The sequence below is a fragment of the Eriocheir sinensis genome, chromosome 18 (genome assembly GCF_024679095.1).
Source record: "Eriocheir sinensis breed Jianghai 21 chromosome 18, ASM2467909v1, whole genome shotgun sequence".
Lineage (NCBI taxonomy): Eukaryota > Metazoa > Arthropoda > Malacostraca > Decapoda > Varunidae > Eriocheir > Eriocheir sinensis.
In genome coordinates, this window is record NC_066526.1 from 14,066,291 (window position 1) to 14,090,218 (window position 23,928).

Consider the following 23,928-nt stretch of genomic DNA (forward strand, 5'->3'; position numbering starts at 1 on the left):
TATAAAATGACTTTTACTGCATTACTCCTGGGCTGCCTATTTATTTCATTGCGTCCTTCTACACAGGTCGCTCACCATACTTCCACTGCAGTACGTGCACCTGTAGTCACCTTCACCAACTACATCTGTGAGGATTGATAAAACATCAGTTATTATTATCTTCAACACCAAATTCTCACATACACACGGTGCAAAGCTTGAACCTTGAGGAATGGCTAAATTATGTATATGTAATCAGAAGTAAAATTCCCACAGAACAATGTGTCAGATTGCACATTAACAAACATTTTTTAACAAAGCAAACAAAATGAAATATTCTATAAATAATGAAAAAAACATATTGAGAAAGAATTTTTATCATTACTTTCACAAGTTGAAATGAATGCTTACCACAGTTGAGAGAATGGTAAATTTGTTTTTATGTAAATGCTATACATTACTGAACTGATGGTGATCCACAAGCTAATTTTTGTTTCTGCATGTTTATTAACAATTGGGTTGCCATAAAAAATACAATCAAATATTACATGAAAAGCCCTGACAGCAGATGCTAAGACAGGCCAAAAGTTCATGGAAATGTACCCAGTATTACCACATCATGATACACAAAGGGTTGCAGCCTCACCTTTGGCATCAGCGTGAGCATAAACCCTGCACCGGGAACACTGAATGGCGGGCTCCGTCAGCATCAGGGTCAGGCAGCACCGAGGAAGCGTGTGGCCTGCATCAAACATAGTGGAGCATCATCATTATCATCACTGTCCTCATCATTACCATCAACTATTATCATCACCAATGAAAGCAGCAGTTATGATCAACTTATTGAAGTATGTAGATCTTATTTATTGTCCACTAATTTATATCTTTCGTATTCTCCTGGGTTCATGTTAGGGTCTAACTTCACACCCTTCATGACAGTTACCATTGCTGCAGCGTCCATGGGTCAGTGACTTGAGCTGCACCGCCGCCTGGCACACGGGGCACTGCTCCCTCTTGCTCTTCTCCAGCCTCTTGATGAGTGGCTGAACCTTTGTGGAGGGTGAGTCATGAGGTAGTGAGAAAAGTGGGAGTTGAGGTGGTAACTTCTTCTGTACCCATATACTTGTTTTACTTTTCAGTAGTTTACGTGTTTGAGAACTGAATAGTTTTGAATATTAACAAGAAAAATGAATATATTAATCTGAAATGATTTTCTTTGTCAAATATTTTGTCTCAAAATTCATACTGATTATCCTACCTCATTAAGGCTCTTAACAGCCTGCTTGCCAGCTTTCTTCACCCACTCACACATGAGGGAGAGGGAGTGTGCTAAGGAAGGTGTGAAGGGTTCTTTTCTTTTGCAGAACTTTTTAAGAATATCAATCATCCACTTCATAAGAATGGTCTCCTGAAGCTTTACTTCTATATTATTCTGAAAGAAAAAAGACATACATTAAATTATTAAATAATATTATTAGTTATAAATATTCTGATATTTGAGAGGACAAGAAAGCTGCAAAAAATATTGCTAAATCACATTCCAATGCAAAATCCTGTCCTTGTCACAATCAATAATTTCTTTCCTGGTGTTACAACTATGAAATAACGTCGGCATGCCTACCACGCGACTATGTGGGCGACACATGAGCTTGCTTAGTAGAAATTCACATAGTAGGAGTACAAGTTCTTATGGTGAAAAGGATATGTGGGATAGATGACTGACTGGCATTTTTTGTACCGGTGCCTCCCTCCCCAAGCACCGCACGGCCATGCCCTCGCTGCACGACACCAAGAGGGCACACCTACATATATACATATATGCTATATATGATGCAAATCGGACATGTCATACAAAATCTTGGAATGACTGGCAACGGGGTGCTGAAGGTGAGGTTATGGTGGTGAGGCGTTGAGGGCGGCAGGGCAGGTATATAAAGGAAAGCATGAGATGCACCATGTGCTTACCACAGTGCCCTTACACATGTTACTGTGCTTACTCTACATTTTTATTTGTTGTTTCTTTATTTTTCTGTTTTGTTCTGTCTGAATGAATGGAGTGCCGGTGTGGTGTGGTGACGGTGGCGAGGCGTCACTGTTTGTAAAGAGAGAAAAGTATGGGGTGTGCCAGAACATTCCACGGTGCCCTTCCACATGTTGTGTTTATTCTAAGTTTTCATTGCTTATTTCTGTTTTTGTGTTGTGTTTTGTTTTGTTTAATTGACTGGAGTGTTGGCATGGGTGCAGAATTTGATAATTCCTTCATTCCTTGCCTCCACCTCGCTTCAACTTGTGCAATATGAGATTTTGGATTATATTTTCAGGTCCTCGTGTAGAAGGCGTTTCGCGTAGTATGGAGACGTGTAGTAGGCGTGCCTGCTGTACTATATTAGTAATTCAAACAAAAAATTGCAGCTACCAGTGTTTCCAGAAGAGCCTCATTTGTGGATGCCACACTCCGGGCTATCTTGACTAGCCAGAAGTGAGTCTTAAGTGTCTGAAGAGGCTGGTCCAAAATTTCATCAGTGTGAAGAACATCAAAGGAGGTCTGACCAGCTTTCAAAACAGATATTCTGTAAGAAATGTAGTCATAACCAACACCATCCTTAGTGGAGTGATGAGTGTATGTGAAGGGCAGTGTTGGGTACAAAATTCAAACATATTTACTTAGAAGGCAATAGCCCACTGGGTCTTGTGTAACAGAGGCAACTAGAGACACAAATAGGAAATGCATAAACGTTATTCTCAAAAAAGTGCCCTTTAGTGTGTCTCAGGGGAAGAAGAGGATGCACTCACCTCAGACTTTCAAACAGGTCAGCATTGAGATGAAGGGGCTTAGGGCTGTCCAGCAGTCGTTCCATCATCCTAGGAGTGTCCACCACCCTATATATATTGACTTGTGTCGGCTCTCTCTCTATGAGGTGGTCATAAGCCACCTTGATGCTGGAAAAATAATGTCCAACTACAACTTTTATGAAATTTCCTATATCAATAAAGCAACCCAAAGAGCACACATTTTTTTGTCCCACTCAGTTGTTTTACACTTGAATATGACGAATACCAATACAAATCTTTCATTAAAATGTGCATGTCATGAACAAACTTATTTACCTTGCAGCCCACAGTGTTCCCCCCTAACATTTATATGATGCAGGACAGGTGATAAGAGACACTCACGCTTCAAACACACACACCATTGCCCTGTTTGGAGACGCCACAAAGCCTGAGTAAGTTACTTCCTCAGAGTGGAAGAGGGTGCCCATGTCTTCAATACTTGCACTCCCATCACTCAGGAGCTTTATCTTATAATGTTTTATGAAGCCATCTTTTACTGAGACATAAACATTCATGTCTCCAAACACCAAAAATCCTGTAAGAAGAAAGATTGTTTACTACATGAGAAAAATCTTCAAGTGTAAGATGGGAAGGAACCAGGAAGAAGGATATCAGTAAGAACAAAGACATTAGTGAGTAAATGGATCAGGCACAAAAAGTTAAAAGGTTAATTCTACAACTGAGCTGTTGGCAGTAACACGTAAAGGCCTGGGAGGTTTAAGTAGATACTGACCAAGTATCAGCACACAGATGAAAGTGACATCGTGGCCCTGGAGGTATGAGTCAATATTGGTGCACCACAGCAGTCATTTTGGGTGTGATGAAGGTGTTTGGGCACATTTTTAAGTATCCATGATTGCATAAAATGCGATAGCTGAACACGCAATAGCCGAGTATTGAGTGTACACTCAAAATGTGGTATGGCTCTTTCCTTCAAATGATGCTTTAGCTCAGCAGTTGTTTAGGTTTCTGATGATATTGTTGTGCTGGAAGCTTCCCCCGGGGTCTATGGGCCTCTGGAAGACTCTGGGAGGAGCAAGCAGGGGGGCGGGGAGCAAGGCCCTGCCCGCGCCCCGCGGCCAGGCGCGAAGTGTTGCCAACTCGCATATATTTTTGCTACATGTTCTTGTATGATCTAATATATACTGTAACGTTCTAGACTGTACTGTTCTGTATATATATATATATAGGAGAAGAGGGCGAGAGGAGTCAGTCCCAGTCTTAGTAAGCTAGTGGCCAGTGAAGAGTCAAGAGTGAATTGTACTACTAAGGAAGAATATTAAACTACAGAAGCTGTGCAAGGTGTTTACATATCTCCCTCCCATGGAGTTTTGTGATGGCGACACGGAACCCAAGTATATGTCCGGCATAACAATATGTTTCCCATTTCCCTGGTGTTGATAGCAGCGTGGTACATGAAGTATGCTCCACAAACTGATGTTGCTTTGGATGTGATGTCCCAGAGAAGATAATTATAATAATTATTGTACTGAAGGCAGAAGAACAGGAGCAGAATTTTTTCCTTAGATGGATTTCCAGATGAATGTTAGGCATTTAAATTAAATTAAAGCAATTTAAATTAAAGCATAATTCGAGAAATGCATGAGAATGTTCATAAAGACAGCAAATATTCTTGCATTGATGTAAATAGCATATTTTAGAAAGCCCTTCAAAATGATTTTGACAGAGTTTTATGCAATTTTATGCTTACAGAAAGAATCAGCAAAATATTTTGATAATTTTAGTATATACAAAACACTTTGTATATGCATTGTAACATTTCCCCATATGAGAAATATTTTCCTATTAAAAAGAAGAAATGGTGCTGTGTGGTATCTGCATTCCACTGTGAACAGGCCAATTAAGATAAAATGGTGGAGACTTACATTTCATATTTTTTGTGTATTTTCCTTTGTTATAAATCACTTCTAGATGATAATATATAACTAATAATACCTGAAATTTCAAGGTCTCCAACCCAGGTGTGGGAGAAGTGGTTGACGGTGACTTTGTTTGGGGAGAGGGAGAGAGAGGAAGCCACGAGGGTGTTGCTTTTGGCTGTGAGGAGCAGGTACTGGTCTTGGCCGAGGGGACAAAGCTCAGTCTGACCAATAATCATCCTGGAGAAAAATAAACATGATGAATATAGTCTTTCATTGATTTTTGCTCTAGATATATTAAGTAATTAGTAATGCTGGAGCTATATGAAAACTACAGTTATTTTACAAGGTATATTCATTACATTGAATAAAGGAGTAGCTAATGTCATCTCTGTGCTTTCAAAATTATGTACTCTGCTGCCTGTAAACACATAAACATAAACACGTAATGGCAATAGGATGGTGCTGCTGCTTTGTGAGTATAACAATAAATATTTGTGCCCTCGTGGTGTTTCTTACCTGTCCTCACTCTCCCACGCGTAGCCCAAGTCCTTCATCTGGACGTGTTTGTCGCTGAATTCACAGTGCAGGATCTTCACTTGTCCTGGACCATTTCCGAGTGTCAAATAACCTAAAAATATCCTTTATTTGAAAAAAGACAGTTTCCCTTAAATTCCTTTCAGGGTATATTATTCAAACATTTTACATAAAAATATGAATATTGTAAAGGCAATGTTACTTAAAAGCTAAAGGCATGCATTTATGTAATCCTCATAATAAGAAATGGTGTTGCATTAACTACCAAAGCCTCCAGAACATACCTGAGCCATGGCCGGTAGTGTGCCAATGAGCGGATTTGATCATCACCATCTTGGTATCATGGACACACAACAAGTGGACCTGTTGTATAGAGGTGCAGGCGGCTGACACACGCCAAAACACTGCGTCGCCCCGCTCTGACAGGCCGATGAGGAGGCAACAGTTCTTTCCATCACCTCCAATGGGGGACGTCCACACCAGTCCTGAGAATCAACAAGGAATACCTACCAAGTCATGCATTATAATGAAAAGTAGTAGTTACTATAATGTTCCTAATCCTTCTTACAAGGAAGAGAGGAGTACATAACAAGAACATGAACAGCTTCAGTGTTAGGTGCTATCCTCACTTTAAATTTTGAAAAACAAACCGAACTTCTGTTCCACCACACCATGGTACCAAACTGGGCCTGGTTAAAAATCAACACTTACTGCAGATAGCAAGCATCTTCATCCGTGCCTCAAACTGTTCATCTATTGGGGTATGTGCCGGGACCTTAGCTCTCTCCCAATTTTGGTAAGAGCAGTACTGATGCCACTGCTGGGAGAGGTCAGCCAGTTCAGCCCAGTAGCGGTTGACACGTCCCATCAGAGTTATCCTGAAGTTGGAGGTGAGTAGGGCCAGCACAGACCTTCATACAGGGAAAGAAAATTGGGTTACTTGGGTATATGTCATGACATTAGCTATTGAGTATCACCTTAATTCATGAATAGTTGTTGCTTATCCAAATATGAAGGTAAAGGTAGTATCGGGGCAAGCACTAAGCTGTGGGTGACCCCAGTGCTCATCCCCGTCTCCCTGCCCCTTAAGCCTGTGCTGGATAAGAACTCACTAATCCCGGATACAATGCAAATGTGACATCCAGGGTTATCATAATTTAGCTTTCCCACATTTACCAAGGTAGCCATTTATCTATCAGACTGAAAAGTAGGATGAACAGCTGGGCAAGCTGGATACAAAATTTCCTCGGCCTGCAGATTTGTGGTTAGGCGTGCTAACCACTACGTTATGTAAGACAGAAACAGAATACAAAATAATTCTTGTTCTTCATTGTAAAGTGTAACATTATATGTGCATCATATAATACTTCAGTGAGTTTAAAATTCCTTTTTTCTGCTTGAGGGAATACAAAAGCTTTAGTAATTATATTTAACTGCTTCCATAATAGTGAAAAAATTAAGTAGTTTATTCATATGAAAGTATACAATTACTGTCCTGCAACTACTCCAAGGGAAAAAATACAGAAAATCACCTTCCATACTGTCCCAATCCAAGGGGGGACCAAGCACCCTGCTGGTAGCCCCTGTGGAGGGCCTCCCCACCTGGCATGCAGGTGGCATTGCTGCGTCTGTTGTGAGGGTCCTGCTCCACCATGGCACGCTTGTTGGCTGAGAGCGTGGCGTCCATCATGAATGTGTGACCTCTGATGTGATCGACTGTTTCCAGCACACTCCGCAGGTCTATGTCTGCAAAATGGCAATAGGGTGATGTTAAAATCACCTTATGTATAAATACTGGTATTCATACATGTCAAAAGCAAATTACCATAAATCAAATACAGGAATGACATCATGGAGCCAAAAATTACCTGACATGCAATTTTAAAGAATATCTAAAACTCAGTTAAGACATATATTGTAATCAGTCCCTAAACAGAGTTAGACATACAACTCTTTTGAAGAGTACACTCAAGATGGTCCAATGCTTTCCCCTGTCAACCATGCATCATCGTGAGGCCAGCTGAAACCATCCCTTTGAAAGGTTAACCTGCTGCAGATCAGGTAATGATGGCTTTAACTCTGTTAATAACAGTGCATTGGGCACTTCTCTCTCTCTCTCTCTCTCATCACATCAAACCTCAAATTCTACAGTAATATTACCACTTCCACTGTATCATAGTTTAGTCAGACTCCATTTAGAACATGCAGTACAGTTTTGGTCTTAAAATGCAAAGTCTTGGTGGCATTAAATTTACTATGATTTCACTAAGGCTTAAGGACAGACCACCTAGTCTGGACCATAGAGTCTCTGTGGTCTAAATATCTATGTAAATCTCTCTCTCTCTCTCCTTCCTTAATTGTTAATATAACATTATATTGGAACTACTAGCATCTGTTGGATGTGACGGTGAGGGGGAGCAAGGAGAGTGAGTTGACTGTCAATAAGGGAAAGACCAAGGTGTTGGTGGTATGTAAGGCAAATGCACCCAGAGTGAGAATAGAGGTGAGAGGAAGAAGAAGAGAGCAGGTCTCAAAGTTTTCTTATCTAGGGAGCTTGAGTACAGAAGACTGCAGATGTGAAAAGGAAATTAGAATGAGAATTGGCACTGCGAAGAGTGCATTTACGAGGATGAAAGTTTATCTGACGAAGAGAATTCTCTATTGGAATTAGAAAATGGGCAGCAAAAACATTTATGTGAAACTTGGACGGTTAACAGAAAAAATGCAAGAAAAGTTGGAAGCAGCTGAAATGTGTTTATGGTAGAGAATTTTTGAAGATACCATGGACAGCAAGAACTAATGAGGATGTGCTGAGGCAGATGGGAGTGGTGAGGGTAATGATGACAACAATAAGAAGACGACAAATGAGATCTCTCGGACATGTGATGAGGAGGAATGAGATGGAGGCAGTGATGTTGACTGGGATGGTGGAAGGTGGAAGAGCAAGAGGAAGACAGAGAGAGAAATTATGGATGGTGTGACGAGAGTGGCTGGAGGACATCTTAAGCCTGCTGAGTTGCTGCGCTCCATGGTTGCCAAAGTCCTGGTGAATATGGCACGTCGGTAAGGTAAGATAATAGCAACAACTCACAAGCCATCACTGAAGACTTGCTATCATGCTATCCCCCAATGCTGCACTGACCTGGGTTGGCTGTGGAGGACTCTGCATCAGGTGCTGGCACAAAATATCTGGTGAACATCAAAGCTGGCGTGCATTCCTCGGGAGACGGGGTCACCTCCTGGGGATACACGGCTATGTGCAAGTGTTACTTTGTTATGTTCCACTGAGCAGTACAGGTGTTCATGGATGTGGGTTGTTTTGTTTTTGTACTGGTGCCTTCTTTTGGAGGGTCATGCTGACCTTCCTTCAAAGCTTGATGGAAAGTAAAGGGACACACAGAAAGAGTTGAAGCTATAAGAATGCCGTGTAGCTTGAACTAGAAATTCTTTGGACTTTGAAAAAATTTGTTCCTTTTAACGGATAGATACTTTCTGGACACATCTTACGCAGAAATTTTTATCTTATCTCTTTATATGTGAGTACAGAATGACTGTACAAAACTAATACTAAACTCAACAATGGATATAAATAGGCATTTCTTGACAAAATCTGGGAATTCACTTGAAATAGTACCTCATCCCATGCCTCTCTCTCCATGTTAAGTATACTGAATTCAAAACACCACACATTTTATACTTCTGTCTTTTCTGTCATACAAAAATTCAAAATTTATTAAAACTTATCAGTACAGAAATTACTGTGAAACTGCATTTAAACACAAGGAAATTAAGCAATTTCTGTGTCAGAATATAAAGTAACTTTATTATCCTTTATAGTTACACAGAACATAAAACACAAGTACATACACAGATGGACTAGATAAAAAGTCTTAACTAAGTCAAAAGAATGCCACACACTTTCTTTTTTTGTGAAAATGATAATGTCAGGATCGCTTCCCACTCAAACACTACCTTTATGATATAGTGATGGCAGATTTACAAAGGGCAGGAAGGCTAAGATAATGTATCCAGCAGTGAAGTGGCTCAGGCTTACAGTAGTTCAGGTGAGTTAACGGCTGACTGAGCTACTAAAATGATACTGGATTTTGAATGATCATAAAAGTTGTGCCAAACAATTGCCTGACAGAAGGAAAATGCCTTTTCTTATCTAATATGTGAACAAATAGTCCATGTGCATAGAAATCAAGTAATACAATAAAATGAAAATGTATTTATTAAAATTTGCTGCTGAAACTTCTAAATGTCTGAAAGGAATATAAAATATAAGTCCTTTGACTAAAACTTTCATCTTGCAACTCAAACCTTGTTAAAGCTTTGCCCTGGTGATTGGATATGCATTATGCAACATTAAATCTGTACAAATCACAAAAGACAGCAATTATGATATCCTACTCCTCTTTTTTAAACATGACACACACACACAAACATAACACAAAGACAACAAACAAACCAGAATCCAAGGCAAGGCTAGAGCCAACAGTGATTTTTATTATTATTATTGTATCGTTTCTTTACCTGCCAGCAGCACAATTCTGTTATTCCAAAAATAGTTGAAGATATTTACATATTTTGAAAGAATAGCAAAACTGAAGTGATGCAATGTGCAGTATGCTATTCTTTCTTGTAGCTGATATTTCTATAATCACACTATACAGTTTTCAATACAATTCAAATATATTCTCCACCATACTTGACAAATATAATTCCTTGCCATTGAAATTTATTCTCTATGAAAGCAGAAAAATAAAACTTGAGAGGCTGAGGGCAGACAATATTTTAAGGCAAGTGTTTTTTCCTATAAAGTTTGAAACTTATCATATATAAAAAGTCAGTTTGCACAAGCTCTAAAAAAAATTGTGTCAAATCCTTGTTCTTTTGTTAACTTCAACTTTAACAACACATCAGATCTACTTAATGTTATGCCCTGCCAGCCTGACCAAAGTGAGTAAATAAATGTAGTTCATGTACTTCAGCTGGATCACCAACAGTGGTCAGACACCAAGCTGGGTTGGCTTGGTATCTGACATTCTGTGAATCATATTACTTTTTACAAATTCTTCTTTGCTTCTTTTTTATATTGCACTTCATCTAGAATTTGCAAGCACTGTCATGTTCAGGATAATTTTATGTATGAAAACAAATATTTTTTTCTCAACTTGATTCTGTTATTGCTGCAAATATGGAGAAAAAACAAAAAGTGGAATAAAACATTTAATGTTATTCTTTGAATTATACTTAATGTAATTATTATGTTTATTATCAAATAAAGTTTTGAAAATTGTCTCATAGTTGTAAAATCACTGCTTAATCCAATGATGTAATCAAAATTTGCCTTTTTGTGTAACAGTTGAGCTGCTTAAGTAACATCAATATTTTCTGAGCCACAACAGCCAACCAGAGGCGTCCTGATCAGCCCGGCTAGAAGCCCAGCCACTGTTGGGGATCCAGCTTAAGCAAAGGGACTGTTATACATATTATATACGTATCTACTATTTCTCTTTTACCATATACAAATCTACATATTTATATACAAGGGAAGAAGCACTGACAAACAGAATAATGATGAGCTTTTCTCCATTAAGCATCATCAAACATGTGCTTCTTGACCGTTCACAGCACTAGTGCAATACCTCAAGCAAAACCTTGCAATGTGATTACTTGAGAGATAAAACAATCGTGTATAATGAATTGATAAAGGCATCAAATTATTGCAATTAATTAATGACTTACAATACCGAAGGCTAAAAAAAATAAAAAAAAATAAAAAAAAAAAGGGAGAGTATAGTATTATTGTAACTACTGAACAATGACCATATGATTGTTGTCTGAGGGTACACATCAAATGCTAAGAAACAAAATAGTTTCTTACCACTGAACAATGTAATAAATAGTATATAATTATATCAACAAATTAATTATGCACTTACTACAAAAATAATAAATGTGTTGAGGTTTACATGGCATCAAAATGAAACTTGTGTGCATCCTGCTGCTTCTCCCGCTTGTCCTGCTGCATCTCCCGCCGGTGAAGGATGCCGATGATGGCCGCCACAAAGAGGCAGGTCCCCACCAGTGCCCCGGCTGTCATGAGCATTGCCTTGCTAGGAGTGATAAACAACTTGCTCACCCAAAGAGATGGGTGTTCCCTTGGGTAGGGAATAACTATCAGCTGGGAATTGGGGATGATCTGGGTGAAACTACTGCTCAGGGTCTCTGAGTTGTTCCCCTTCGGGATGCCAACTTTCAAAGCCTCCACAAAGTTCCAGTTTCGCCCAAGACCAAAGACAGTGTAAGGCAGCTGCAAGGCATAGTGCGCAGTCTGGGAGAGCTGAGTCGCCCTGGACTGCTGTAAGCCCCCAGTGGCTGTAGTTATGGTGTAGGTGATGGATGGTCCAGGCTGGTTGGTGCCATAAGGAATGTTCTGGAGTTGGCAGTCAGCCCCATAACAGCGGCCAGTGGAAATAAGCACCTGTTAGGGAAAAAAGAGCTTTAGAAATCTACAGCAATGAAAATGTATTTTCCTGCACATGTGGGGTGGCATTTGGTCAGAAGAAAACATAGGAAAAGGGATTCTCTTCAGTGCAAAAAATAAAAGGACATATCTTTAGGTACTGAGACAAAATACAAAGCATGGAAGTCACACGGAGGAAAATACAAGTAAAATCTCTGGATACTTCTTAAATAATAGGAAGAAGCATCAGGTACTCTGTGGTTTGAATCATGAGTGGTTGAAGATATTTTGAAGGAATATTCCTCCCTTTTCATTAGTAGGCACTTCTATTGACAGTATGACTTGGGTTTACATACTTGCCTTTGAATTCAAAACTGCCTATGATACAGCTGGTGAAGAAGGAATACTCAAATGCTTTGACAGTATCAATTTGGTAATCCTGACATACATCTTGCCTTTCCTAGCTTCTTTCTTAAATTACCAAATGATTCGAGTACAGTAGTACAGTGGCCTCACATCCAACACAGGACTTTGGTCAGAGATTGCATTGCATTGGATGAAATTAGTGCTGGACAAACAAAACAACTTATGGGAAAGATAAATTTTGTCTGGGAATTTTGGAAAAATATACTAAACCCTTACTTTTCTGCATATCACATTTCCATGACAAATTTGGAGAGTCCAGGAACCAAAGTAGAATTCAAGTAAAAAATGTGGGGTCCAGCTAAGTCTGGCGGTTGCTGGACATGTGCCTAGCCAAAGCTGGGTATCAAAACAACGTCTGGCCATACAACAGATTCCTTCCTCCTGTCAATGTGTGCAACACTTGCCAGGAGGACGCGTGTTGTTGTTGTGGTGGCGGTGATGGTCATGTCACCTCCACAGTGGAGGCACTAATTCACAAAACTCCATATTATTGTTCAGACTTGTTGAATTCCTTTAATTTTATTTGTTATATGTATATCAGTATCTTTTTATGTTTGTCTGTCTCCAACCAAATGTGAACAACAGGTTAAATAAGCTTCTTGTGACATACTTTCTTGTCTGTTTGTTTACAATTATCAGCTGAGTGGCCACTTATAGTTACGGTCATTTTTATCATCAGTTTCATATTTTTATTACCTGATTTTTACAGAAAGAAGCACTTATTAGTAAATAACTCACGTGGCATGATATGATAAAAGGTTAAGCACCTGAAATCGAAAAAGAAATTTGCAAACACTTCGTGACCGCCCCCAACGGTGCGTTATTTGTTGACATGTAACGCTAGTCTTTGAATAACTTGCTTCAGTTACTCTTTTTTGCTGGACATAATGTGGTAAAAGTTCAGGGCAGGTAATGAATTTTGGCAATTATCAGATCGAGTATTGTAAATGTCTGTGAATGGGCTGTTTCCCTGGACTGTAGCAATTTCTGATTCCCAGGCTTTTGTGGTTCCCTGACAAGCGCTCCCTCTTATTAGTCCAGGAAACAGAGGGTCAAGTGTACCTTAAAAAATAAAATAAAAATCCTTACATGCTTATTTGGCATGGGGGAAGGCAGACTGGTCTACCCAGGTGACTCAGATCTAGGAAAAAAAAAAATAAATAAATAAATAAATAAATAAATAAAATCACACGACTGCCCCTATTCAAACTACTGGATGGCGTCACACACCATACTTCCGGCTAATTAGCTGAGAGTGACAAGCGCAGTGCGCGATGGATAATAATTATTCCACACATTACAAAAATGTCTGGATTTGAGCCACTTGTCAGCCCAGGTTAATTGCTTGTTGGACCATTTTAAATGTGTTACAATAATTAAAAAAAGTATTTGCCTAAAATAATGCACATTGGATGTGAAATGCCCTGGGCAATGCAGCATTGGATGTGAAGCCACTGTACATGCACTGCAGCATTAAATAAGCTCTACAAACATACAGTAACATTTTACAAGTCCTTACCTTCACAAATACAGCATCATACTCGGTGGGGTCCTTGTATACCCCAAGTTGGTACTTCCCATCAGAGTCTTTCCGCACTAGAAGGACGTCCAGGGTGCCATCCTCTTGAAAGTCACAAAAGGTGCCCAAGACTGTGTCTCCAAAATCCTCAAATAAATTCCACTTCGGAGCAAACTTCCTTGGGTAAGTGCTGCATGCTTCTTCACATTTGACATTTTCCATCAGGACCACTCTTGGTTTATTGTCAGGATTGATGAGGGTTACCAGAAAGTCAGGGTACCCATCCAGATTATAATCACCAACACGCAAGGTAATAGTTTCTGTGTAACGGTAACCTTGCAGTGCCTCATTTGGGTACCTCCAAAGCTTTTCAGATGGATCTTTAAAGTTGACATTCAGCTCAATCCACTTATCAGGCCCATAACTGTATATATACACTGCACTCTGTGAGCATGACGCATCTTTACAAACTGGGACAAGAGCCTCCACTTCTCCATCTAAATTCACATCAGCAAATGATGTCTGTCCTATCACAACAGAGATATTAGGTAGCTTGGTGATAACAGTCTGCTTGAAATCATTGCCAGACTTCATCCACACTTCATACTGTCCTTTGGCTGTCACCCACAAGTCTGCAGCAAGATCGTCATTCAGATCAATGAAAGCATTTGAACTTGGCAAAGTAAGGTTTGTAAGGTTGCCTTGGCTCATTGGCACAGCTTGTGGAGGCTCTCGTTTTGGTCCAAACACCCAAAACATTCTGTTTTTCTGTTCATCCTCTCCAAACAGGTCTGGGATCATGTCTCCATTGTAGTCCATAACTAAGGGATGGCCTGAGACAGTAAGCAAAGGTGTGTCTTCTGATCCACAGTTTAGAGTCATTTCCTTCAGGTTTCCCCACAGGATAAACACTTGATAAAATGGTGAAACACTAGCATTGTATGACACTATCATCACATCCATGGCTCCATTTCCATCAAAGTCACCAGGAGCAACATTGCGGATATTGAGTGTCTTGTAGGTGCAGGACGTCCCACCCTCAGGCCCCGGGGCGAGCATGAGGGGGGGCTCAGACTGGGATATCAACACCTCCACAGTCTTGCCATCCTCAGTCACCACAAACAAGTCTGTCAGCTTATCTGAGTTGAAGTCTCCAAATGCAGCTGGCATGAAATTTGTATTGGTTCCAAACACATACTCAGTAAAGTTGAGTCCCCAAGCCATATTCACAACCACTAAAACTGTGAAGAGGTTTATCACATTCATCTTGGCAATTATTCTTTTTCTAACAAACACAACGAAACTTAATTTCTTCCACACTAAACATCAAGTGTTTCCTTGTAACGCAAGTAGCTATACTTTCGTGTAATGACGATGGTAATGATGTAACGTCTTTGAGGTGCAAGTGTTCCTCATACCAAACTCTTCTTAGAGTACCTGCAAAAAAATATCAATGCAGCAACTGTAATAGTAGTACTCTACCAATAAGAGTGGCAGTTGTTATATTAATGGGAGCATCATTAAGATTATTATGATTATTATTGTTATTATCATTATTATTAGTAGAAGTAGTGCTAGTAGTGGAGGAAGTAGTAGCAGTAGTAGTAGAAGCAGCAGTAGCAGCAGTAGAAGTATCATTCTGCTCCCTACCATCCTCCTGCCTAGCTTGATGATCACTGTACAATTTGGTGTAGAATTTTTCTACAACCTTTACACCTTCTCTATATTATTATTTTGTGGTGTTACTGTTAGCATCTTTCAGAGCAAACAACTGATATTTGCCAATGCCCAGTCTTCTCTTGGCTGCTTTGATGCCTTTGCCAATCTAGTTTCTTTGATCTTGCCCATGTTAAATTTACCAACAGCTATTGCTAAAGTTCCCACTGTTGATAAGTTTTTGTCAGCTCAGCCAACTCTATCTCATCCTTTCTAGTTTTTACTTCCATATCTTTACACATCTGAATATTTTTTGTTTCTATTTGCAGGGACAGCACTAATGCACTAAATTTTGTAAACAGTAGATGGCCTACTGTATGTGTATTACAAAGGGAACGGTGGGTGCATATGCTACTGCTGTGTATGGCTGAAGTGATCATCTCTGTAGCATTAGCCTTTTGAGCCTGTGGTAGGTATGAACCAATTACCCTGGGACATGGGCCATTGTGAAATCTGGGATTGCCAGTTTACCTTTTCCAGGTACCTATTTACTGACCAGCCTGAAAGGGAGGATGAACAGCTAGGTGAGCTGCATGCTGACTGCCTGAGCCAGGATTTGAACCTGGGCCCGCTTAGTCATACTCAGGCATGCTGACCACTGCTCCATGAAGCGATAAAATTTCCGCGTATGCGGCACCTCTGAATTCCCCTGGTTCCTGGATAATAGGGACTTTGTTGTATTTGTTTGTTGTTGTCCCGTGTTGTTAAGTGGCTGTACTGTGACCTCCAAACTCAGTACATAAATGATTTGCAGTAGTATAAATTTTTTGGATAAATGGAGTTGAAAACACTGCATCGCCATCACAGACACTGCATCTGTTTGTTTACATGTATATCAGCTGAGAAGCTGCTCGTAGTTATGATCCAGTTTTTATCATCCATTTGATATCTTCATTTCCTTACTCTTTGACGAAGGAAACCATCATTATTAAATAATGTGCAGTAGTATGATATGATAAAACACTCAGAATAAAAAAAGGAAATTGGGGATGGCTGCATCGCAACTTTTGCTGACGGTGCACCCTTTGTTGACACTCAATGCATTTTTAGTTAATCTTTCTTATATGAGACACTTAAATGTGCTGTACAAAGTGTGGTAAAAGTCCAGGGCAGGTATTGAATACTGGTGATAGCTGGACCAGGAGTGGTAAATGTCTGGGAATGAGCCATGGACCATGAACTATAGTGATTCCCTACTCCCGGACTTTTGTGGTTGCCGGACAAGTGCTCTCCCCTATTAGTCCAGGAAATTGAAGGTCGAGTGTACTACTAACACACTAGTAACTAACCAATATCCTGGAACTATACCATGCAAGCAACCCTAGGGTCAGTATACCCAAATGGGCCTATAAGTAGTACGGTAATATAAACATGTCTAACTGGTTTGGATTGTGCTGACAAATAATCAAGATGGATGCACTGAGTTCCAGATTAAGCAATGCTAAGGCTGAAGGGGGCAAAAAGCATAATCTATGGTAATCAATGAATCGGCAAGTGAGCCTGGAAAGCACAGGGCCCTGGGGCATGGCCTGGTGGGCCCTAGTGTTAGTAGCATGGGAGAAGTTATAGAAAATGTACCAGATGCAGCAGCAGCAGCAGTAGTAGACATAGTAGTAGTAGTAGTATCAGCAGAAATAATGTTTAGGAAAATGGTAGTAATAATTTATAGTATTATAATAATAATAATGATACTTATAATAATGAAACTGAAGTTACCATAATATAGACGCCATGCTGGGTCACAAGGGAGATGTTGTTCTCTTCTGACCAGGCGACTGGCGACCGAGCGAGGACTGTTGTGGCGAAAGGTATGCCCTGGACCAATTGCCGCACTTCAATCGCCTCCATCACACCGCTCACCAATGCTTCCTGAAGGCAACAAAACAATGGGCTATATGGGGAGCATCTTTTTACCCCAAAGCTACCTAAATGATACCTCAATGTGTGCAAAACATGTTTACCCCAATGTTGCATCCAAATGAATATGAAGTCTATTCATCCCACTGATTCCTGAGTGTGAACTGTATGTCTGTATCCCAATGTTCTGGGGGGTAAAAGACATCTTTTGGTTAATCTAGCTAACAACTGCTTCTAATATACCAAAAAAATAGCATGGGTACTGCATAGGATACTTCTTTTGCTTCACATTCGTGAAGGTTTTAGTTACTGGTCGTCCCAATTTACTGCGTAAACGGCTTGATTATGTGGGGGTGCCTTGAAAATGTCTAAGTCCAGTGTTGTTGTATGACATGAGGGCTCTGTGGGCAGACTGAGCCTCTTAGCTGCCAGTACTACACCACAGAAACTAGTTCCTAAGTCAGTAATATCCAGAACGTGCATGGATCATAACGATTTCAGACAAAAAATGGTCTTTTAAGAGTTCTACGTTATTTTCTTCTAAATATTAAAGCAACTAATGCCGCAGCTATTTGTATTTTCTGATTTTAAAGGAATACATTCGTGAAATTTTACTATGTGAGGGTGTTTCAGCGGCGGCACCTAACGGCGGGTTCCTGAAGTCAGTTGTTTTCAAGCAGCCATAATGGCTGGAAGGCCCGACACTCTCACTCCCTCAAAATATCAGTCTACTTCACCTCTCGGTAAGTTTTAACTGAGTATTTAACCTCTTTATTGGTATGCATGTAGGTTGACAAAAGGACCAATTACTATCCCAATACCGTGTCCAACATTGACACAGGCGTGTCACGTGCGCTTGTGATTCGCGGTCACATGAAGCTGTGACAAGCCCGTGTCAGAAACCAAACGGATATTGTTCAACGCGCGATACTTCTAGTGGAGTTTGAGTGAAATGGAGGCCAGGGTGATACGTAGCAGTCGGTAGGTCACTTCCGGGTCAGTTAACAGCAGGAGTGTCAGTGCGGGATGACAGCTGTCACAAATGTTTTATTTTGTACCCTAAACTACTCGGTAAAAATGATCTAGCATCAACTTACAAGAAATGGATGGGTTAACCGTCAGTATTGTACCATATGTAATTATGAAACATGACATTTCCCAAGAGTTGTTCGACTACAGATTGGGGCGCCAGGGGTGGTGGGGTGGGGGTTCAACTACGCTGACCATCCAATTACACGCCCGACACTCGTCAACAGACCCGCTGCGGCGGCTGCTACGTTATATTGGAATAGATTACAAGAGTATACATTAGGGAATTTCCTTTCTTTAGAGACTAGGGATTTCTCCCGATTTTGGGGATTTTTGTAGGGACATTTTGAAAGCCCATTTTTCAGAGATTTGGCCTTCCACCACCAAAACCACTGTTCCCTACAGGGATTAATCGAGCTAACAACCACCACAAAATAGCTCGCATTCATTATTACCTTATGAAACATCACTAGGTCTTCAAATATTTTTTTCTACAAACGTTTGGTTAGCGACGGTACGCTTGGTTAGCAACGGTACACTTGGTTAGCAACGGTACGCTTGGTTAGCGATGATACGCTTGGTTAGCAATGGCACGCTTGGTAAGCGATGGTACGCTTGGTTAGCGATGGTATGCTTGGTTAGCGATTAGCCCACACATGTGAGACCAAGTCCACCATGCGTGGTTATTTTTTTTTTAGAACACAGCCCAACGGCTGCCGTGCTGAGGGCCGGGTATAGCCCGGGCCTGTTCAGCCCGAGTCCCGGATGACCTTGACTCATGGCTCGGGGCTGTTTTGGGGTGGTTAGCGATGGTATGCTTGGTTAGCGATAACCCCACGCATGTGAGAGTATATGGTAGGGATTTTCCTTACTTTCGAGAACAGGGAATTTTCCCTAATTTAGGGATTTTTCTAGGGATATTTTGGAAGCCCATTTTTCAGTGATTTTGGCTTCCCCCCCAAACCCCGGTTCCCCAGGCTTGTCTTGGGGGGTAGGGGGGTTGGGGTGGTGGAGGGGGAGAAGTAGTTGTTCCCTAGTTTTACCATTTTTTATCCACTGTACCTCAACGTAGGTGTCTTTTTACCTTGATGATAACCCAATGTGTGTCGATGTGGATGTCTTGTTATGTCAATGATACCCCACTTTCCTTACTTTCGAGACCAGGAAATTTTCCCTATTTTAGTGAAATTTTGGAAGCCCATTTTTCAGTGATTTTGCCTTCCCCCCAAAAAAACCCTGGTTCCCCACAGGTCCCCAGGCTTGTGTTGGGGGGTAGGGGGGGGCTGGAGTGGTTGAGGGGGAGAAGTAGTTGGGTTAAGATTCGTTTTAGTACTGTGCCAGTATTACTCCTGCTGCTTGTTTGCCCCCTCTGCTACATTTCCTCCTCCTCCTTTTCCCAGAAGTGTCACCGCCACAGCAAACGCCATGCATCCGGTCGCTCAGTGCGGGGCTGGCTGACGTGGCCAGGCTCGCAGGACGGATAAGCATCAAGGTCATGTGGTGTAATGCGCCATGACACAACTATGACATGCCCTGCCCCGCCGCGCCACCATGGAGCACCTCACCTTCATGTTGTTAATTCCAGGGGCCACAACGCAAGGCTCATGAGTCACCCTTGCGCCCACAGCCTACGTTTGGGATACACACGGTTGACGGCGCCCCGAAACATTATCAGAAAAATACTAGACTAATTCATAAGAGCGTTGCACTCAGCTTAGAAGGTTCACGGTGCTTTAATGAGACACACGAGGCGATAAAAGACTAAAAGTACGCCCGCTCACCTGTTTGTTGTCCCTGGCCGATCTTGATCTTGATAGTAGTAGTAGCAGTAGTCGGTCGGGAGTTTTGCCTTTGTAACGGCACTCCCTGATGTGTCTACTGTCTGGGTCTATTGTTTTCCTTTTTCTTTCATTCTTTTTTCTCTTATTGTCCAAAACTTGTGTACTGTTGTTTTCGTTTGTTCGGTGTGTTCATTTTCAAATAAAAATTTTCCAATGGTGTCGTCCTCTTCTTCCTCGTAAGGCTGTTGCAGCCTCACGCACTTTATTCTTTCCTCTGCACAGGCCGGGCACCAGAGCAGGAAGTGTCGCAGGTCTTCGTTTTCAGCTTCACACATGTCACACTTGGTTTCCTCTTGCCGGTGTCTGTTTCTGTCTTTTAGTTGCATGTTGTTTGTCCTGCATCTGAATAACACTTCTGAGGCTTGGTTGTTGGTGTATACCTCCTCTTGTCCTCCCAACTCCTGTCTCCATTTTCTATATATCTTAAGGCTTGCTTTCTCATTCATCTGCCTCTTCCACTCTCTTGTATCCACCTCTCTCATTCTCTGCTTTATACTCTCCTGTGTCTCATTCCTCACACTCACACTCAGTCCCTCTGTTGCTCTCAGTTCATTCAACAAATCCTTCACCCACCTACTTTGTCTCTTCTCTATCATCTCCTCTCCCACCCTTCTCACCAAATCGTTTCCTTCCACAAGAACATACCTTAAGTACTTCCACTGTCCCTCCCTTATCCTGTTTTTAACACTGGAGCTTCCTATCTCCCCCCTGAGTGCTGCTTCCTGTGCATACATTGGTGCCCTCAAAATCTTCCTGTACACCCCATTCTCTATCCTCTGCAACTTTTTTATGTCTGTCTTTGTGATGTTTATTATATTTACCCCATACAGGATGGATGGCAGTGCAACATTTTTCCAATATGTCTTTCCTATTAACATTCTTGAACAGCTCTTTTCAATTACATTGTATGTCATATTTGCTAGCCTTCTCGCTTTCCTGAACATTTCTTCCTTATGCATTTGAAAACAGTTCCTCTTGTCATTGACTATTATTCCTAAATATTTAATTCTATCCCCAACACTAATGCCCCCTATATTTTCTGGTTTGTTTTCCATATTAAAATGATAATATTGCTTTTCTGCTTATTTACTTCTAGTCCATATTCTTTAGCTATAGTCTCCATCTTCTCTATCACCTGTACTGCTTCCCCTACACTATTTGCCAAAAGCATGCCATCATCTGCAAAGAAGAGTGAGGTAATCCTGAATGCCTCATCTTTGTACCCACATTCTAGCTCCTCTAGCTCCTGAATTATTTTAAAAGTAATCATCTTAAACAGTGTAGTTGAGGCAGTACATCCCTGTCTAATCCCACTGGTCACTTCTATTTCTATCTCCTCCTCTTCTTTATCTATCTCTATCTTAGTTCTATCTCCTACATAAACTCCTGCTATGAAGTTAATTATATCTGGGTTTACCTTGCTATCCTTTAAAACTTCTATTAACTTATCTCTTCTTACACTATCATAGGCCTTTGCAAAATCTATCGAGATTACTATCAATGGTTTCCTCATCTTATATGCTCCTTCTACACAATATCTTAGAATAAATAGGTTGTTTTCTATCCGGCTTCCCTCTGTGAATCCTGCCTGTGTATCCTTACCTATACCATTTATCCTAATGTGGTCTTCCAAGCTAGTTCTAATCACAGCCATCATTAGCTTGTACCCTACATTTGTCAGAGCTATTGGCCTTAGTTCTTTAACCTTTGGTCTACACTTCTTTGGTAACATGACTGTCCTAGAGTCCCTCCATCCCTCTGGTATCCTCCCTGTCTCTAATACTGCCCCAAGGTCTTCAACCAACACCTTCCGTAATACTTTACTTTTGGCAAATTCTTTGTACATTTCTGGCTTTATTTTGTCTGTTCCAACTGCTTTTTTATTCTTCATTCTATTGATACATTTAAAATTACTCGATCTTCCCTTATGCTTTTTGATGGTGTCAGGGGAGGGGTCTTGGTCTTGGTTCGGGAGGTAGTGCAGCAAATAAGAAAATTATAGAAGCCATAAAGAGTTTTCTGGAAAAGATTTGGTGTGCAAGAAATAAGGAATAAGAAGATGTTGATGGATACTGCTTGTGTTTTTTTTTTTTTTTTAAAGGCAGTGCCGATATTAAGGCCTGACTCTCCAGCGGGTCACCTGTACAGCAAGAGCAAGAGAGTTGTCCCTTTCAACAATGAACTTATCAATCAATCAATCAAGCGACCCAAGATAACCTAGTCAGTAATGTCACGGTAGGAGAACACCTCGGTTCCTGCGATCATAAACTAGTGCGCGTTGACATTAGAGCTCAAACATCGGTGACTGAAAATAAAGTTAAGGTGCCCAATTTCAAAAGAGCCAACATCGTAGAAATCCGACGAAAACTAATAGATATGCAACTATCAGATGACGACAATGCAGAGGACGCCTGGCTAAACTTTAAAAATCACTTACTCACTCAGCAGGACATATTTGTCCCCTTGTGCGAGAAGCGAATTAACACTAATAAAAGTCCACCTTGGTTTAATAGCGAAATTAAACACTCAGTCAAGGAGAGAAAATTGTCTTACAGGTTAAAGAAAGACCAAAGCACGCCCGAAAACATTAGACTTTACAATGATGCAAGGCGAAGAGTAAAAAGATTAGTGCATCAGGCAAAGCGTAGATATGAAGAAAATACTGCAGCCAACTGTAAAAATAATCCGAAATCCTTCTTCAGTTACATAAACAACAGAAAGGCGATCAGAAGTGGAATTGGACCTTTAACAAACAGCGACGGTGCACTAGTGACTGACAGCCAACACGTTGCAAACCTATTAAATAATTACTTTTCCTCGGTGTTTAATAATAACAGTCCTCCCACCACCACCACCAACACCAGTACTAATGTAAATCCCGAGAATGCATTGTCTAACTTTGAAATAAAACCCGATGAAGTCCTTAAAGCCCTCAAATCACTTAAAACAAATAAAAGTCCTGGACCTGATAAAGTATATCCAACTCTGCTGAAAGAAACAAAGTGCGAAATGCTCTCCTCCCTCACAACCGTATTCAATATGTCCTTGCGACAAGGCATTGTCCCTTCAGATTGGAAAAAGGCTAACGTGACACCGATTTTTAAGAAAGGAGACAAAAAAGTACCAGGTAATTACAGGCCCATTAGTCTAACTTCGGTTGTAGGTAAGCTACTTGAGGGCATAATTAGAGACAAAATTGTGAGTTACCTTGAAAGCCACTCATTAATTGGGGACTCACAACATGGCTTCCGAAACAAAAGATCCTGCCTATCAAATCTATTAACCTTTTATAACGACCTCTTCACTGTTTATGACGTAACCAAATCACTGGACGTAGTCTATCTTGATTTCCAGAAAGCGTTTGATAAAGTCCCGCATCATAAATTACTTTACAAATTAAAGCAAATAGGTATTGACGGTCAGGTAAACCAATGGATCGCGAATTGGTTGAGCAACAGACAACAAAGAGTAGTGATTGACGGATTTAACTCAGAGTGGGCGCCGGTCACTAGTGGCGTCCCTCAGGGCTCGGTTCTTGGCCCAGTGCTCTTCATTATTTACATCAACGACGTGGATGTTGGACTCAATAACCGCATTAGTAAATTTGCAGACGACGCAAAGATTGGTAACTCGGTTCTCACTGACGAAGACAGGCAAAGCCTCCAAGAGAATTTGCACAAAATTTCAGCTTGGTCGGATAGATGGGAGATGCCCTTTAACGTAGACAAGTGCCAGGTCCTTCAAGTTGGAACGAGGAATAAGAAGTTTGATTACGAAATGCGCGGCGTTAAACTCAAAAGCGTTCAATGCGTCAAGGACTTGGGGGTCAAAATAGCGTCA

General features: G+C 40.8%; 1 protein-coding gene across 6 annotated transcripts; it reads right to left on the reverse strand.

The window, feature by feature from the left end:
- On the reverse strand, nt 1-20,471 carry LOC127000350 (T-cell immunomodulatory protein-like). Of its 6 annotated transcripts, none has more exons than XM_050863978.1 (15): nt 20,029-20,471; nt 17,078-17,230; nt 8,371-8,467; nt 6,761-6,974; nt 5,940-6,139; nt 5,513-5,713; nt 5,211-5,322; nt 4,768-4,931; nt 3,154-3,346; nt 2,773-2,919; nt 2,396-2,549; nt 1,238-1,411; nt 923-1,028; nt 626-721; nt 1-125 (listed from the first exon to the last, which is right to left on the reverse strand). In XM_050863978.1, exons 2-15 carry the CDS (start codon nt 17,207-17,209, stop codon nt 46-48), a joined length of 2,070 nt encoding a protein of 689 aa, XP_050719935.1. In that variant the 5' UTR covers nt 17,210-17,230; nt 20,029-20,471; the 3' UTR covers nt 1-45. The 6 variants fall into 6 exon arrangements, with proteins under 6 accessions (XP_050719935.1, XP_050719934.1, XP_050719933.1 ...); XM_050863977.1 differs by lacking the exon at nt 20,029-20,471 and adding an exon at nt 19,813-19,995; XM_050863976.1 differs by lacking the exon at nt 20,029-20,471 and adding an exon at nt 19,595-19,740.
- Between the last annotated feature and the right edge of the window lie 3,457 nt (nt 20,472-23,928).

Bases quoted from the DNA above. Each gene is read 5' to 3' on its own strand.
- LOC127000350 (XM_050863976.1), bottom strand. From the start codon at position 19,735: ATGCTTATCCGTCCTGCGAGCCTGGCCACGTCAGCCAGCCCCGCACTG. The intron at 5,323-5,512 runs GTATGTTCTGGA...GGATATTTTTAG, and splicing joins CACTACCGGCCATGGCTCAG to GTTATTTGACACTCGGAAAT. The intron at 1,412-2,395 runs GTAGCTGCAATT...TTTTTCTTTCAG, and splicing joins AGGCTCTTCTGGAAACACTG to AATAATATAGAAGTAAAGCT.